This window comes from Corella eumyota, chromosome 2, assembly GCF_963082875.1.
Source record: "Corella eumyota chromosome 2, kaCorEumy4.1, whole genome shotgun sequence".
NCBI lineage: Eukaryota > Metazoa > Chordata > Ascidiacea > Phlebobranchia > Corellidae > Corella > Corella eumyota.
Window position 1 is genome coordinate 5,187,293 of NC_137491.1, and position 15,030 is coordinate 5,202,322.

A 15,030-nucleotide genomic window follows, 5' to 3' on the forward strand; every position below is an offset into this window, starting at 1 on the left:
TGTAAATAAATTAAAAATAGTAATAACAATATTCTAGATTTTCAAAACAATTCACAGGTATGTTAAAGTTAATGTAGGTGGTTCATTAATTTAAATTTAGAGTAAACTTTTTTTTTTGTATATATCTTTATTCTCAATGTGGGAAAGTCGAATGTGCGACTTAAACATAGAGTAACATAAGTTACTACGCCCCAGTCTCGAGTTGCCCGTAGCAGTTTGGGATATTATAGATTATAATTGCCCGATAATTATGCTGCTGATTAAGTGCTGGCTCAGTAGGAGTTCATACCGTTTATAGCTCCTTACTCAAGGGCGCTACACCATGAGATCAGTTATTACATTTATGTAATTTAAAGCTGCAATGCCATTTAACTAAGTAGTATGTTAAATGTGTTGTTCTTATTAACAGGTGGCCACGCTTATCACAGTTTGAAGGCAAGATGTTGTTTCATCCATTTATTGTGGTTTTAAAATCGGAGGAAAAAAAAGAAAACAAAAATTATTTTATGTCTTTGTTGGTGGAACAAGTTAACGAACAACTCAGCCCTGAAAAACTTTCTATTGTAAGTCTCTACACAAATTAAATTTTGTTTTACCTTATTATAAAAATAATTAATAAAAAAAAAATAAAATTATTATTAAAAAAATTAACATAACATTTTTGATCTTCAGTTTGTTGAAATTATACATGTTTGGGTTGATACAAAAATAGAAGTTTCCTCGTTTGCAATTTTTCATCAATGTTTGCCTATTTTGCAACAAGCTAGATTACAACTTCGTTTCAACGCTCCGATGCAAGACAAAATTAACTTTTTAATAAAAAATATTCGAAGTCTTACCTAGATATTAAATTCTGTGTGTTTACATTTTTACAAATTTTTTTTATTTTAATAAATTTTACCTCCAATTAAAAAAAGTTGTATTCAGATGCCGATTTAAACTCGTATGTTTTTAAGAACATTTAACATAACATATTTATCATCGCTATTTGCAAAGCTCTATCTTGAACTATTCAATTTTTCAAAGCAGACAGTCTGACCCCATAATATTTACACAGGCGATGTAATTTTTAAAACAAATTCGGTCTAATTTAAAACAGTTACGAACATATTGTAAATGGTCTTAGCTCCGTGAGTTTAAGTGAATAACTCGAATTGTTTTTGCCGGTAACGTGTTTTCAATTAATTCGTGGGAAAGTAACAACATTCATACACAGCAGTTTTTTGGATAAAAATACACAAGCATCAGTATTTGTGGATGGAGAAATGTCTTACTTACGGCTTAAGAGAAAGCAAATATAATATTCGGCCTATCGCTTGGCCTTGAAAATTGTAATACCTTATACAATTTGTCCCCAATTCGAGTGTTTATTACACGTGCTGAACAAATTTGTTTGGAAAGCCATCAGTTTAATTTACGACTGTTAGACAAATATCATGCTTAATATTTTATGATATAGGCTTGTAAGATCAGTTATTGAAATAATAGTTAGTACCGAGCAAAAAAGGAGATAGCTACGGTGTGAATTTTATATTAGCTTAAATATAGAAATTAAATTTTCTCTTGATTAGTTGTAGTTCAAATGAAAAGCAGGAAATATAACTAGTTTATTAATTATTAAATACAAAGTAGTGGCATGAGTTTATATTACATTTCCTAAGTTGAGCGAGCAAACCAAAATGAGGTTTAAGGTCAAAAAACAAAAAAGAGAAAAGAATTTCCAAGCAGGTTTAAAAGAAATTCCTTAAAGCTAAACATCAGTTAGCAATGTAGGCTAAAAGTAAACATTTTGGCCATGTAGTAATCATTAGACTTTTTAAGAAGAAGGCAACATACCAAAGTTAGCGAAGAAATATAAAAAATAATTTTATTACAGAAAATCACGTAAACTGCCTACAGAGAAAAAACGTCAACCACAGTAAAATATGGATTGCTTTTTATATGGCAAGGCAAGTGGGTTTATAACAATAAATCTGAAACAGAATATTTACGTTACCTATACTATTATTATATTAAAAAATCGCGAAAGGTTAAACCTGTATATTTTAAAGGGCATTCCGTAACGTTGTTTCGTATTTGTGTATTTAAAATATTCCCTATCTTACGAAATAGTATAGCAGGTATAATGACTGTAAAACTTCATAAAATTACTAACTTTAGTCAAATTATTAGAATATAGGACATATGCAGTGGTAGCATTTAAAATAATAAATGGATTTTACAAGTCCTAATCCGAACGTTATTTCAACAACATCAGACTTTCACAGCGAAGAAATGAGTATCGTTCTTCGGTCGATTTTTGTGTTTCTTGCCAGTGTTGTTATAATTGTAGGGCTAGCTGGAAACAGCATCATTATTGCTGCAATTATGCGAGAAAGGCGACTTCACACAAGAGGAAATTACTTTATAGGGTAAGACCATTAACTTTGCTAACAAGATAACATTTGTTAAATAATTCAAATTATTTCAAACCGTTTTTTTGAAATAGTTTTTTACTGCCATGGCGTCGTTAATAAAGAAAAGCGTTTTTTTATGCAAAGTAATTGATTGCTGTTAACGTGATTTCCATTGATTTTAAACGTCCTGTGTAATATAATTGATTAACTTCCCGTAAAAACGTATATTACGAAGTAAACACCAGATTGTGGATTTCAAAATTAAAGAGATTACTACAAATCAACTTGTTATTATATGACACATCCCTCGTGATAGTCATGACCTAACAGCGCACCCTAAATTAAGATAATACACTTTGTAATTTGATAACGTCTTATCCTTAGACTATATAATGTAGTACGATGACTGTGTTTTGTTAGGTGCATATTAAAGATTTGTTTTTGATATTTTTGTCAGTTCAAGATTAGACGAATTTGGGTGGTCGTTTTGTAATAATAAAGATGGGCGCGATATACTTTATTTCCAAAATAAAGGCCGACTAGTAAAGCGCATTAAAGATCCGATTTAATAAAGTTTACATTTGACAAACCCAGCTGTCTCATTTATATCTGTCAACTACAGCAAGTCATTATACTTCGAACATTACAATTTCTGTTTTGTTTTTGAAGGACAATAATTCATTTTTTTCGCCAATCTTTCCATTGACGTCAGAAAAATGGATTTTAACTTTTAAGTTTTCGTCCTTTATTTCAAATTTGCGCATAATTGAATAATAACAATTATTAAATCAATATTATTTTAATTTTTTGTTTTTATTAATTAAAAATTAAGTGATTTTTGGCAGATAATCAATATTCACATAAAAAGTAAAAATTTGTTGTTTTTGTGGAATGTAATCAAAATTTTGGCCACATGATTTATTATAAATAACACATTTGTAATTGCCAGTTTGTGGCCTTGTTTTTCGTTCCAATTTAGTAGTAGAGGTTCTGTTTTTGTTTTTTTCCGGTATCAAAATATAATTTTTTCATTTCCCCTAATCACTCACTTATAATTGTAGATCATTGGCAGCAGCTGATTTTTTAGTTTCTCTTCTTGTGTGTCCGTTCTCAGCTCTTATGGCGCTGCAACAACTTTCACCCGTGCCTATGCTATGGAATCCACAGTGGGCCACGTGTCAAATCTTCATTAGTCTTGACGTCACATGTTGTACGGCATCTATTATGCACCTGTGTGCGATCGCAATAGACCGGTAAGCATGTTGGATTTCTTAAAATATAATTAATATTATTATTTAATAAACATCTGTTTTGAAAATATGTTTATATTTTTTTGCATTTCCATCAAACTTATCATATTTATTATAAGAAGGTATATCTAAAAATAGGGTCCAATCTTTTTATTAAGATTTCGTTTATAAAATTACCTATGATGAAATGTAACTTAATAGGCCAAATTTATACAAGAAAAACCCAAATTAAGTATTACTCATGTCTTTTTTGTGTATTTTATCAACAACGCTATTGTCTTTTGGGGGCAATTTCTCCCCTAAATAATTGTTGAGGTAACTTCGTGATATGATCAAATATACATATCATTATATATATAAGTATCTCAGTAAATCTTTTGAGATAGCAATTTTGGTTACAAAATTAGTTTTTAATAAACAAATTTAAAACGCCCGGATTACGAATGGCGTAATAAAAACTTAAATTTAGCTCGAGTAGGGGTTTAGATAACTCGTTCAAGGCCAAGACTACAAAACACTATATAATTTTACAACATTCCATTTGTTATTATTGGTATATATACATTTTTTATTAAATATATATTTCGTCTACTATCTCTGTTTATTTAATTAAAGACCGTTCTCTTAAAATATGGTGTATTCTTTATGTTAAAGCACACATTTGAGATGTAATTGATTGCGGTCTGTGTTTACCATTGTGATTGTTTCTGTATTAAATGTTACTCTTGTTGGTTTGCGGTAAGAGGCCATATGTCGAACATTGGTTGGTTAAACAGATAAGATTATTGGCCATGGCAAAAATATATATACTCTCTGGCTACTATTTAGTACGTACAACTCGCTATGTGCGCTATTGCTACGCACGAAGGCTCCCAGGCTAATAAATTGTCAAAAAGCATTCTTTGTCTTATTAAGACAAAAACGTCTATTTTAAGACATTTTTGTAGGCATTAGATCGATAACAAGCGATAAGATAAGGTTTTGTATATCGTGTTTCACATGGAACTAAAACTATTTTTTCCGGTAATACTCTGACCATGTTACTTGATCGATTTTTCTCTGCAATTTACATAGCTTAACCAAAAACATGATGTAATTTGTTTTGAAGTTCATGATTCCGAAATTAAACATTTTCAAATTACAGCTAATGAAGCGTAAGCTTCTTTTATAATGAGATTAACCGGAAAGTGACTCAAAATATAATTGAAAGGGGGCTATTTTTATTTTACGTATGATCAAGTGAATGTCTGATTTAAATAACGTATATAAAAAACGCATAGTTGTACTATAATTAATTTTAAAATGTTAGCAATATATTTACTAAAAATGAATAATATTTAGGCCTTGAAGTTCATTATTTATGTAGCAAAACCCAAGTGGGCGATTTTTTGATTTTTAAAAATTATTTCTAACTACTCATGATTAGAAAAGCAGTTTTGTGTGGTTAAGCGATTATGGCAACGGACTATGAGCCAAAATGTTTCGGTTTCGAGTCGCACCGTTGCCACATTATTCGCCCTTTTCCCCATTAAAAATAATATAAAACCTATCACCTAAAGGTGATATGGAAAAAAATTTATTTTTAAGTTTTTGGATTGTTTTTTTAGGTAATTCTAAACCCATGATTATATATATATACACACCTATTAAACCCAATTAAATAGCCAAGCCTATTATAATAGGTACACTTGCTTTTTGGTATATTAAGGGATTTATTTTTATAGAAGGAGATTTATATTGCATTTTGGCTTATAACAAAAATTTATTTAATTTATTTTAAATAAAGGACAAAACAAGTTATATATAACCTATTAAAATTTTTTCGTAAAAATACTATTTTTCGTTGTATGTAAATATTTTAGTAACGGAATTACTAGGACTTTGTAGGAGATGAAATACAATAAGCACACGCTGGTTTTTGTTTTCAATAATTTTGAGGTTAGGTTTTTTTCTAAAGATAGCATTATTTTGCGTCAATTCACACAACACTAGTGTGGTTTAAAAGTGCGTATACCAATTGGCTGGTTTTTAACATGGTATTTTAATTATGTATAGGCATTTACTATATAAGACTATGCTAACATTTTACACATACTAAATAATTAAATATCATTATACTGATTTTTTATTTTAGATGCAAATCTGTGATCAAACTAAGATATCGGACCAAAAGTCGGTTCAAAAATGTGCTCCCATACATCGTTGTTATTTGGTCACTTGCCATTTTATTATCTGTTTCCCCCCTTTTTGTTTTCCCACTCATAAATGCTAGCAACGTTGTTTCTGTACCAAAAATCGATAATGCAACAGATATGCAAGTATGTTAATGCGTATTTTTAATTAAAAAATTGTTTATTAACTATTTTTTTCTTGTTGAGGCCACTGTTAACTGATAGTGTATCGCTTTATTCGCTTATGTGCAAAAAAAATATATATATTTTTTTGTCATATAGGAATTTAGTGGCGATGCAGCTCTACTAAACAGCACTGTTGAAACTTCAACACTGTTTCAAAATGTATCCAACTACAATTCCGAAACAACTGGATTAAATTGTATTGTTAACGATAATAAGGTAAATATATTTATTTATTTATTTTTAAAACATTGATTTTACATATTTGGTTAATAATATACATGACGAAAAATTAATTTTATTGGATTAATTAATAGGTTTGGATATGTTGTATTGTTTCAAACCTAAGTAGAGTAACGATGTAGGCTGTAGTCTCAATGGAGTAAAAAACATTCTTGTTACAATAATATTGATGGATAATAAAGTAACTGAATCGTTCTATACACAGCTATGTAAACACACATATTTTTTTCGTTTCAGTATTACCGAATTGTAGCTACCACGATCGCTTTCTACTTTCCCTTGTTAATTATCGTAGTTATATATTGCTACGTGTCCCGTGTTGCTTGGTATCGAATCCACCGGGTAACAGGCGACAGACCACTGCACAAGGACAGCAGTTATCATTCCGAGGATAATAGAATACCCTCCACTTTTAGGTTTATAATCTTAACAATCATTTATTTTTAAATTCTATCATTAAAAGCAAAAGAAACACTTTAAATATAAACCTTAGTGCATATAACTCTATTACCTTTCTTTTAGGCTTTACAAAGTTTCCAATATAAATATTTTTGATTTTTTAAATTATGGAGTTGTGACAATTAACAACTAATTTCTGATAATATTTTTAAACAGGTTTTTACATTTTAGTGAATTTAATTCTGAAAGTTTTCAAGTAAAACTCCTGAATCTTCAGACTCGAGCTTCACTTAAAAAAATTAGGTAAGGTTTAAATAATTTGTGAATTTTTTTTAAAATAAACCTTACCAACATTATGCCTAAATGCTTTTTTTTCATTAAAATATATATTTTATTTTTTTCAGTAAGTCAAATGTTGGTTTGTTAACACTATTACGAAAAAAAGCTGTTCTATTATGCACATGTCAGAACGATCAAAACTTTACTCCAGAACTGCAAAACTCGTCTAAAAATTCTCTTAATGTACCAGTTTTGGAAACCGAAACATCGAAACTTTTGTGCCTGACTTGCCACAAGGAAACCGGTCCCACGTCACTATCACATAAAACACACCATCTAAAAAACTTGGAAACCACAAATGTGAACCATTCAAGGCGAGAACATATCCACAAATTAATAGAAACATCGACTTTTTGTTTAGATAATAATAACGATAAATCGCCTCAAGAAAGATCCCGTTTTATTGCGACACCTACAGTCATAATACCAAGACTTGAGGTAACTCCAGCAAGCGAAAATACTTCGAAAAACGTAAGCCCGAGTTTGGACAGTTCGCGTCAGGTTTTAAGCGCTTTACTCCCAAGAAAGTCAACCACACTAAAACGTTCCTGGAATAGTCAGTCTTTTCGGAACTATAGAAAAGACAGTATATGCAGTGATGTTGTTAACAGTTCTATATTGAAAACAGGTCGCTCCAAGTCTTTAATTTCAACCAAGCTGCTTGATACTTCTACTAGAAGGAGGGCTTTTAGTATTAACTCTTTGGCCGAAGCAAGAACGAGAATAACCTTAAGAAGGGAGAGAAAGGTTAGTTAACATATTTTTTACATTAACTACTGATTTGCCTTAAAATAATAAAGTAAAATCACTTGTGGGCTACAAACGCAAAAAACAACATAGTCCCGTTTTGCAATACATATCTTTTTTTATAAATCTAATAAAGAGGTTAGTTATTCAAATCGTGAACTTTACATTTAGTTTCATGTTTAAATTCGTAATTTATTTTATTAGATAATTAAAACAACAGGAATGGTAATTGGTGCATTTGTTGTTTGTTGGCTTCCCTTCTTTCTAAAGGAAATTATAGTTCCATTTTGTGGCACTTGCTATTTAAGTCCAGGAGCTGAAATCTTAATCAACTGGCTTGGTTACATCAATTCAGCGTTAAATCCGTTTATATATGCATTTTCTAACAATGACTTTAATCAAGCTATAAGAAAACTTTTCCGCCAATCAAAATGTTTAAGAAATTTAACAACGCGTTTATAATTCCTTTAAAAAAAAACGAGGTGTTCTGTTGTTAAAAAACAATAACATGCCGATTATTTAAAGATTAATAACCTTTTTCATAAATCAGAAATAAATAATATATATCGAAACAATTACAGATATTTATAATAAAATGCAATTTATTTAGTTTGGTTTAAACATAAAGCCTAAGGAGATCAGATTTAAATTTTAAAGTTTTCTAATTTGACCTTGAAAAAACAAACTATTGTTCTGCTTAAATAAATTGAATAATTAGTAATTATTAACAGATTTGTTTTAATGACGAAATTGTACAGTCTCGTGGCTAAACTAAAGTTTATTTTTCTAGTGACCCAATAAGATTAGAGTACATGAGTTTACAAAGATAAGCAAGAATGACAGGTTTTTTAAGTGCAAAAAAAACAAGACGTTATGACAATTTTATTGATAAAGTGTTATTTTTCGAAACACGATTTTATTACAATTGCGTTACACTTATTAACATCCAAGAAAAAAAAGGTTTCGAAAAAACTCAATAAAAAAATCACGTTATTTTTAAATCTGCCTTTCGACCTGGTTATATTGCCTTACAAGCTCCTACTTTGTGAAACTGTGACGTCATCATGCTTTGTTTGTAAAGGAAAATAAATCAAAAAATTAAAATTTTAAAATTAAAAAGTAACTTAGCCAAAACAACTGCAGTAACCTAAAAAATACATTGTTACAATATTAAGTCAAATTGTTAATATTCAAAAAAATATGGCATTATTACTGAAGCGATTGACCACAAAACTTCCACATGGTTTAGTCACCATTTAAAGGTCCAATTTCATATAACTATTGCTTACAAAAAAACAAGCGCAATTTATTTAGCTTAAGTTGATATTTTTAGCTTTGTATATTTTATTGGTATTCTTGCTACTTAAACTTATGCAGTAAGTAAAAAACTAACATCATTTTGGGTCTGTTATAATTTTAAAGAAATCATTTAGATTAAAGAATTTTATAAAGAAAATAACAATAATCATATCTTTGGCATTTCCATGAAAGTCGCGCTTTGCTTTTAGGCAAAAAAATATAAAAATGCTATAACTTTTGTTCTTTTATAAATTTTTGCGAAATGTTTTATCTTTTAAAATTTAGTTCAGCCAAAGCGCGCCTAATAAAATATAATATTTTATTTAGGTTTTAAGATTTTATCAATTTTTAATAAAAGTGTCATAACTTCTATGAATATTAATATTTTCAAAAAATATTTTGTAAACACGTTAATTGGACTTGTGCAGTTCTCACAGAACAATTATTTTTTAATTTAAAATTTTTTTTTTTTTAAAGAAATTTGTATACAATATTATTGGCCAAAATGTCACGTGACCTAATTAAACCCAAAATAAAAATTAGCTCTAACTTTTGTTTTACTAGAGATTATCGCAAAATGTTGTATCTTGAATGTTAGTTAGGCCAGTGCCCTTCTAATAAAATAGATTTTTTTAAGTTTTGAGTTTTCATAAATTTTAATAAAAGTGTAATAACTTTTATGAATATTAATATTTTTTTTTAATATTTTGTAAACACGTTAATTGGACCTGTGCAGTTTTAACAAAGCAATTATTTTTTAATTTAAATTTTTTATTTTTTTAAAAAAATTTATATGCAATATTATTGGGTTAAAATATCACGTGACCTAATTAAACCCAGAATAAAAATTACCTCAAACTTTTGTTTTACTAAATATTTTCGCGAAATGTTGTATCTTGAATGTTAGTTAGGCCAATGCGCGTCTAATAAAATACAAAATTTTAGGTTTTGAGATTTCATAAATTTTTAATAAAAGTTTCATAACTTTTATGAATATTAATATTTTCAAAAAATATTTTGTAAACACGGTAATTGGACCTGTGTGGTTCTAACACAACAATTATTTTTCGATTTAAAATTTTTTATTTTTTAAAAAAAAATTTGTATGCAATATCATTGGCCAAAAATATCATGTGACCTAATTAAACCCAAAATAAAAATTATCTCAAACTTTTGTTCAACTCAAAATTTTTGCAAAATGTTTTATCTTGAATGTGAGTTTGGCCAATGCACGCCTAATTAAATATAAAATTTCAGATTTTGAGATTTCATAAATTTTTAATAAAAGTTTCATAACTTTTATGAATATTAATTTTTTCGAAAAATATTTTGTAAACACGGTAATTGGACCTGTGCGGTTCTAACACAAGAATTATTTTTCGATTTAAAATTTTTTATTTAAAAAAAAAAAAATTGTATGCAATATCATTGGCTTAAAATATCACATGACCTAATTAAACCAAAAATAAAAATTATCTCAAACTTTTGTTTTACTAAAAATTTTCGCGAAATGTTTTATCTTGAATGTTAGTTAGGCCAATGCGCGTCTAATAAAATACAAAATTTTAGGTTTTGAGATTTCATAAATTTTTAATAAAAGTGTCATAACTTTTATGAATATTAATATTTTTTTTAAATATTAGGTAAACACGGTAATTGGACCTGTGCGGTTCTAACACAACAATTATTTTTCGATTTAAAATTTTTTATTTTTTTTCAAAAAATTTGTATGCAATATCATTGGCAAAAAATATCACATGACCTAATTAAACCCAAAATAAAAATTATCTCTAACTTTTGTTCTACTCAAAATTTTTCCAAAATGTTTTATCTTGAATGTTAGTTAGGCCAATGCGCGCCTAATTAAATATAAAATTTCAGATTTTGAGATTTCATAAATTTTTAATAAAAGTGTCATAACTTTTATGAATATTAATATTTGTAAAAAATATTATGTAAACACAGTAATTGGACCTGTGCGGTTCTAACACAACAATTATTTTTCGATTTAAAATTTTTATTTTTTAAAAAAAAATTTGTATGCAATATCATTGGCCAAAAATATCACGTGACCTAATTAAACCCAAAATAAAAATTATCTCAAACTTTTGTTCAACTCAAAATTTTTGCAAAATGTTTTATCTTGAATGTGAGTTTGGCCAATGCGCGCCTAATTAAATATAAAATTTCAGATTTTGAGATTTCATAAATTTTTAATAAAAGTTTCATAACTTTTATGAATATTAATTTTTTCGAAAAATATTTTGTAAACACGGTAATTGGACCTGTGCGGTTCTAACACAAGAATTATTTTTCGATTTAAAATTTTTTATTTAAAAAAAAAAAAATTGTATGCAATATCATTGGCTTAAAATATCACATGACCTAATTAAACCCAAAATAAAAATTATCTCAAACTTTTGTTCAACTCAAAATTTTCGCGAAATGTTTTATCTTGAATGTTAGTTAGGCCAATGCGCGTCTAATAAAATACAAAATTTTAGGTTTTGAGATTTCATAAATTTTTAATAAAAGTGTCATAACTTTTATGAATATTAATATTTTTTTTAAATATTAGGTAAACACGGTAATTGGACCTGTGCGGTTCTAACACAACAATTATTTTTCGATTTAAAATTTTTTATTTTTTTTCAAAAAATTTGTATGCAATATCATTGGCAAAAAATATCACATGACCTAATTAAACCCAAAATAAAAATTATCTCTAACTTTTGTTCTACTCAAAATTTTTCCAAAATGTTTTATCTTGAATGTTAGTTAGGCCAATGCGCGCCTAATTAAATATAAAATTTCAGATTTTGAGATTTCATAAATTTTTAATAAAAGTGTCATAACTTTTATGAATATTAATATTTTCAAAAATATTTTGTAAACACGGTAATTTGACCTGTGCGGTTCTAACACAACAATTATTTTTCGATTTAATATTTTTTATTTTTTAAAAAAAAATTTGTATGCAATATTATTGGCCAAAAATATCACGTGACCTAATTAAACCCAAAATAAAAATTACTTCAAACTTTTGTTTTACTGAAAATTTTCGCGAAATGTTTTATCTTGAATGTTAGTTAGGCCAATGCGCATATAATAAAATACAAAATTTTAGGTTTTGAGATTTCATAAATTTTTTATAAAAGTTTTATAACTTTTATGAATATTAAAATTTTCGAAAAATATTTTGTAAACACGGTAATTGGACCTGTGCGGTTTTAACACAACAATTATTTTTCGATTTAAAATTTTTTATTTTTTTTTCTAAAATTTGTATGCAATATCATTGGCCAAAAATATCACGTGACCTAATTAAACCCAAAATAAAAATTACCTTAAACTTTTGTTATACTCAAAATTTTTGCAAAATGTTTTATCTTGAATGTTAGTTAGGCCAATGCGCGCCTAATTAAATATAAAATTTCAGGTTTTGAGATTTCATAAATTTTTAATAAAAGTTTCATAACTTTTATGAATATTAATATTTTCGAAAAATATTTTGTAAACACGGTAATTGGACCTGTGCGGTTCTAACACAACAATTATTTTTCGATTTAAAATTTTTTATTTATTTTTTTTAAATTTGTATGCAATATCATTGGTCAAAAATATCACGTGACCTAATTAAACCCAAAATAAAAATTATCTCAAACTTTTGTTTTACTAAAAATTTTCGCGAAATGTTTTATCTTGAATGTTAGTTAGGCCAATGCGCGTCTAATAAAATACAAAATTTTATGTTTTGAGATTTCATAAATTTTTAATAAAAGTGTCATAACTTTTATGAATATTAATATTTTCGAAAAATATTATGTAAACACGGTAATTTGACCTGTGCGGTTCTAACACAACAATTATTTTTCGATTTAAAAATTTTTAATTTTTTTCAAAAAATTTGTATGCAATATCATTGGCCAAATATATCACGTGACCTAATTAAACCCAAAATAAAAATTACCTCAAACTTTTGTCTTAGTAAAAATTTTCGCAAATGTTTTATCTTGAATGTTAGTTAGGTCAATGCGCGTCTAATAAAATACAAAATTTTAGATTTTGAGATTTCATAAATTTTTAATAAAAGTTTCATAACTTTTATGAATATTAATATTTTCAAAAAAATATTTTGTAAACACGGTAATTGGACCTGTGCGGTTCTAACACAACAAATATTTTTCGATTTAAAATTTTTAATTTTTTTTCAAAAAATTTGTATGCAATATCATAGGTCAAAAATATCACGTGACCTAATTAAACCCAAAATAAAAATTACTTCAAACTTTTGTTTTACTGAAAATTTTCGCGAAATGTTTTATCTTGAATGTTAGTTAGGCCAATGCGCATATAATAAAATACAAAATTTTAGGTTTTGAGATTTCATAAATTTTTTATAAAAGTTTTATAACTTTTATGAATATTAAAATTTTCGAAAAATATTTTGTAAACACGGTAATTGGACCTGTGCGGTTTTAACACAACAATTATTTTTCGATTTAAAATTTTTTATTTTTTAAAAAAAAATTTGTATGCAATATCATTGGCCAAAAATATCACGTGACCTAATTAAACCCAAAATAAAAATTACCTTAAACTTTTGTTATACTCAAAATTTTTGCAAAATGTTTTATCTTGAATGTTAGTTAGGCCAATGCGCGCCTAATTAAATATAAAATTTCAGGTTTTGAGATTTCATAAATTTTTAATAAAAGTTTCATAACTTTTATGAATATTAATAATTTTGAAAAATATTTTGTAAACACGGTAATTGGACCTGTGCGGTTCTAACACAACAATTATTTTTCGATTTAAAATTTTTTATTTTTTTCAAAAAATTTGTATGCAATATCATTGGCCAAAAATATCACGTGACCTAATTAAACCCAAAATAAAAATTATCTCAAACTTTTGTTTTACTAAAAATTTTCGCGAAATGTTTTATTTTGAATGTTAGTTAGGCCAATGCGCGTCTAATAAAATACAAAATTTTATGTTTTGAGATTTCATAAATTTTTAATAAAAGTGTCATAACTTTTATGAATATTAATATTTTCGAAAAATATTATGTAAACACGGTAATTGGACCTGTGCGGTTCTAACACAACAATTATTTTTCGATTTAAAAATTTTTAATTTTTTTCAAAAAATTTGTATGCAATATCATTGGCCAAATATATCAAGTGACCTAATTAAACCCAAAATAAAAATTACCTCAAACTTTTGTCTTAGTAAAAATTTTCGCAAATGTTTTATCTTGAATGTTAGTTAGGTCAATGCGCGTCTAATAAAATACAAAATTTCAGATTTTGAGATTTCATAAATTTTTAATAAAAGTTTCATAACTTTTATGAATATTAATATTTTCAAAAAAATATTTTGTAAACACGGTAATTGGACCTGTGCGGTTCTAACACAACAAATATTTTTCGATTTAAAATTTTTTATTTTTTTTCAAAAAATTTGTATGCAATATCATAGGTCAAAAATATCACGTGACCTAATTAAACCCAAAATAAAAATTACCTCAAACTTTTGTTTTACTGAAAATTTTCGGGAAATGTTTTATCTTAAATGTTAGTTAGGCCAATGCGCGTCTAATAAAATACAAAATTTTAGGTTTTGAGATTTCATAAATTTTTAATAAAAGTTTCATAACTTTTATGAATATTAATATTTTCGAAAAATATTTTGTAAACACGGTAATTGGACCTGTGCGGTTCTAACACAACAATTATTTTTCAATTAAAAAATTTTTTTTTTTTTAAAAAATTTGTATGCAATCTCATTGGCCAAAAATATCACGTGACCTAATTAAACCCAAAATAAAATTTATCTCAAACTTTTGTTCTACTCAAGATTTTTGCAAAATGTTTTATCTTGAATGTTAGTTAGGCCAATGCGCGCCTAATTAAATATAAAATTTCAGATTTTGAGATTTCAAAAATTTTTAATAAAAGTTTCATAACTTGTATGAATATCAATATTTTCGAAAAATAT

General features: G+C 27.0%; 1 protein-coding gene across 1 annotated transcript; it reads left to right on the forward strand.

The window, feature by feature from the left end:
* The first annotated feature begins 2,205 nt into the window (after nucleotides 1-2,205).
* On the forward strand, nucleotides 2,206-8,190 carry LOC145742226 (5-hydroxytryptamine receptor 1A-like). Its single transcript, XM_082560011.1, has 8 exons — nucleotides 2,206-2,411; nucleotides 3,458-3,649; nucleotides 5,781-5,964; nucleotides 6,100-6,219; nucleotides 6,481-6,659; nucleotides 6,859-6,945; nucleotides 7,047-7,728; nucleotides 7,933-8,190. Exons 1-8 carry the CDS (start codon nucleotides 2,212-2,214, stop codon nucleotides 8,188-8,190), a joined length of 1,902 nt encoding a protein of 633 aa, XP_082416137.1. The 5' UTR covers nucleotides 2,206-2,211.
* The last annotated feature ends 6,840 nt before the right edge of the window (nucleotides 8,191-15,030 follow it).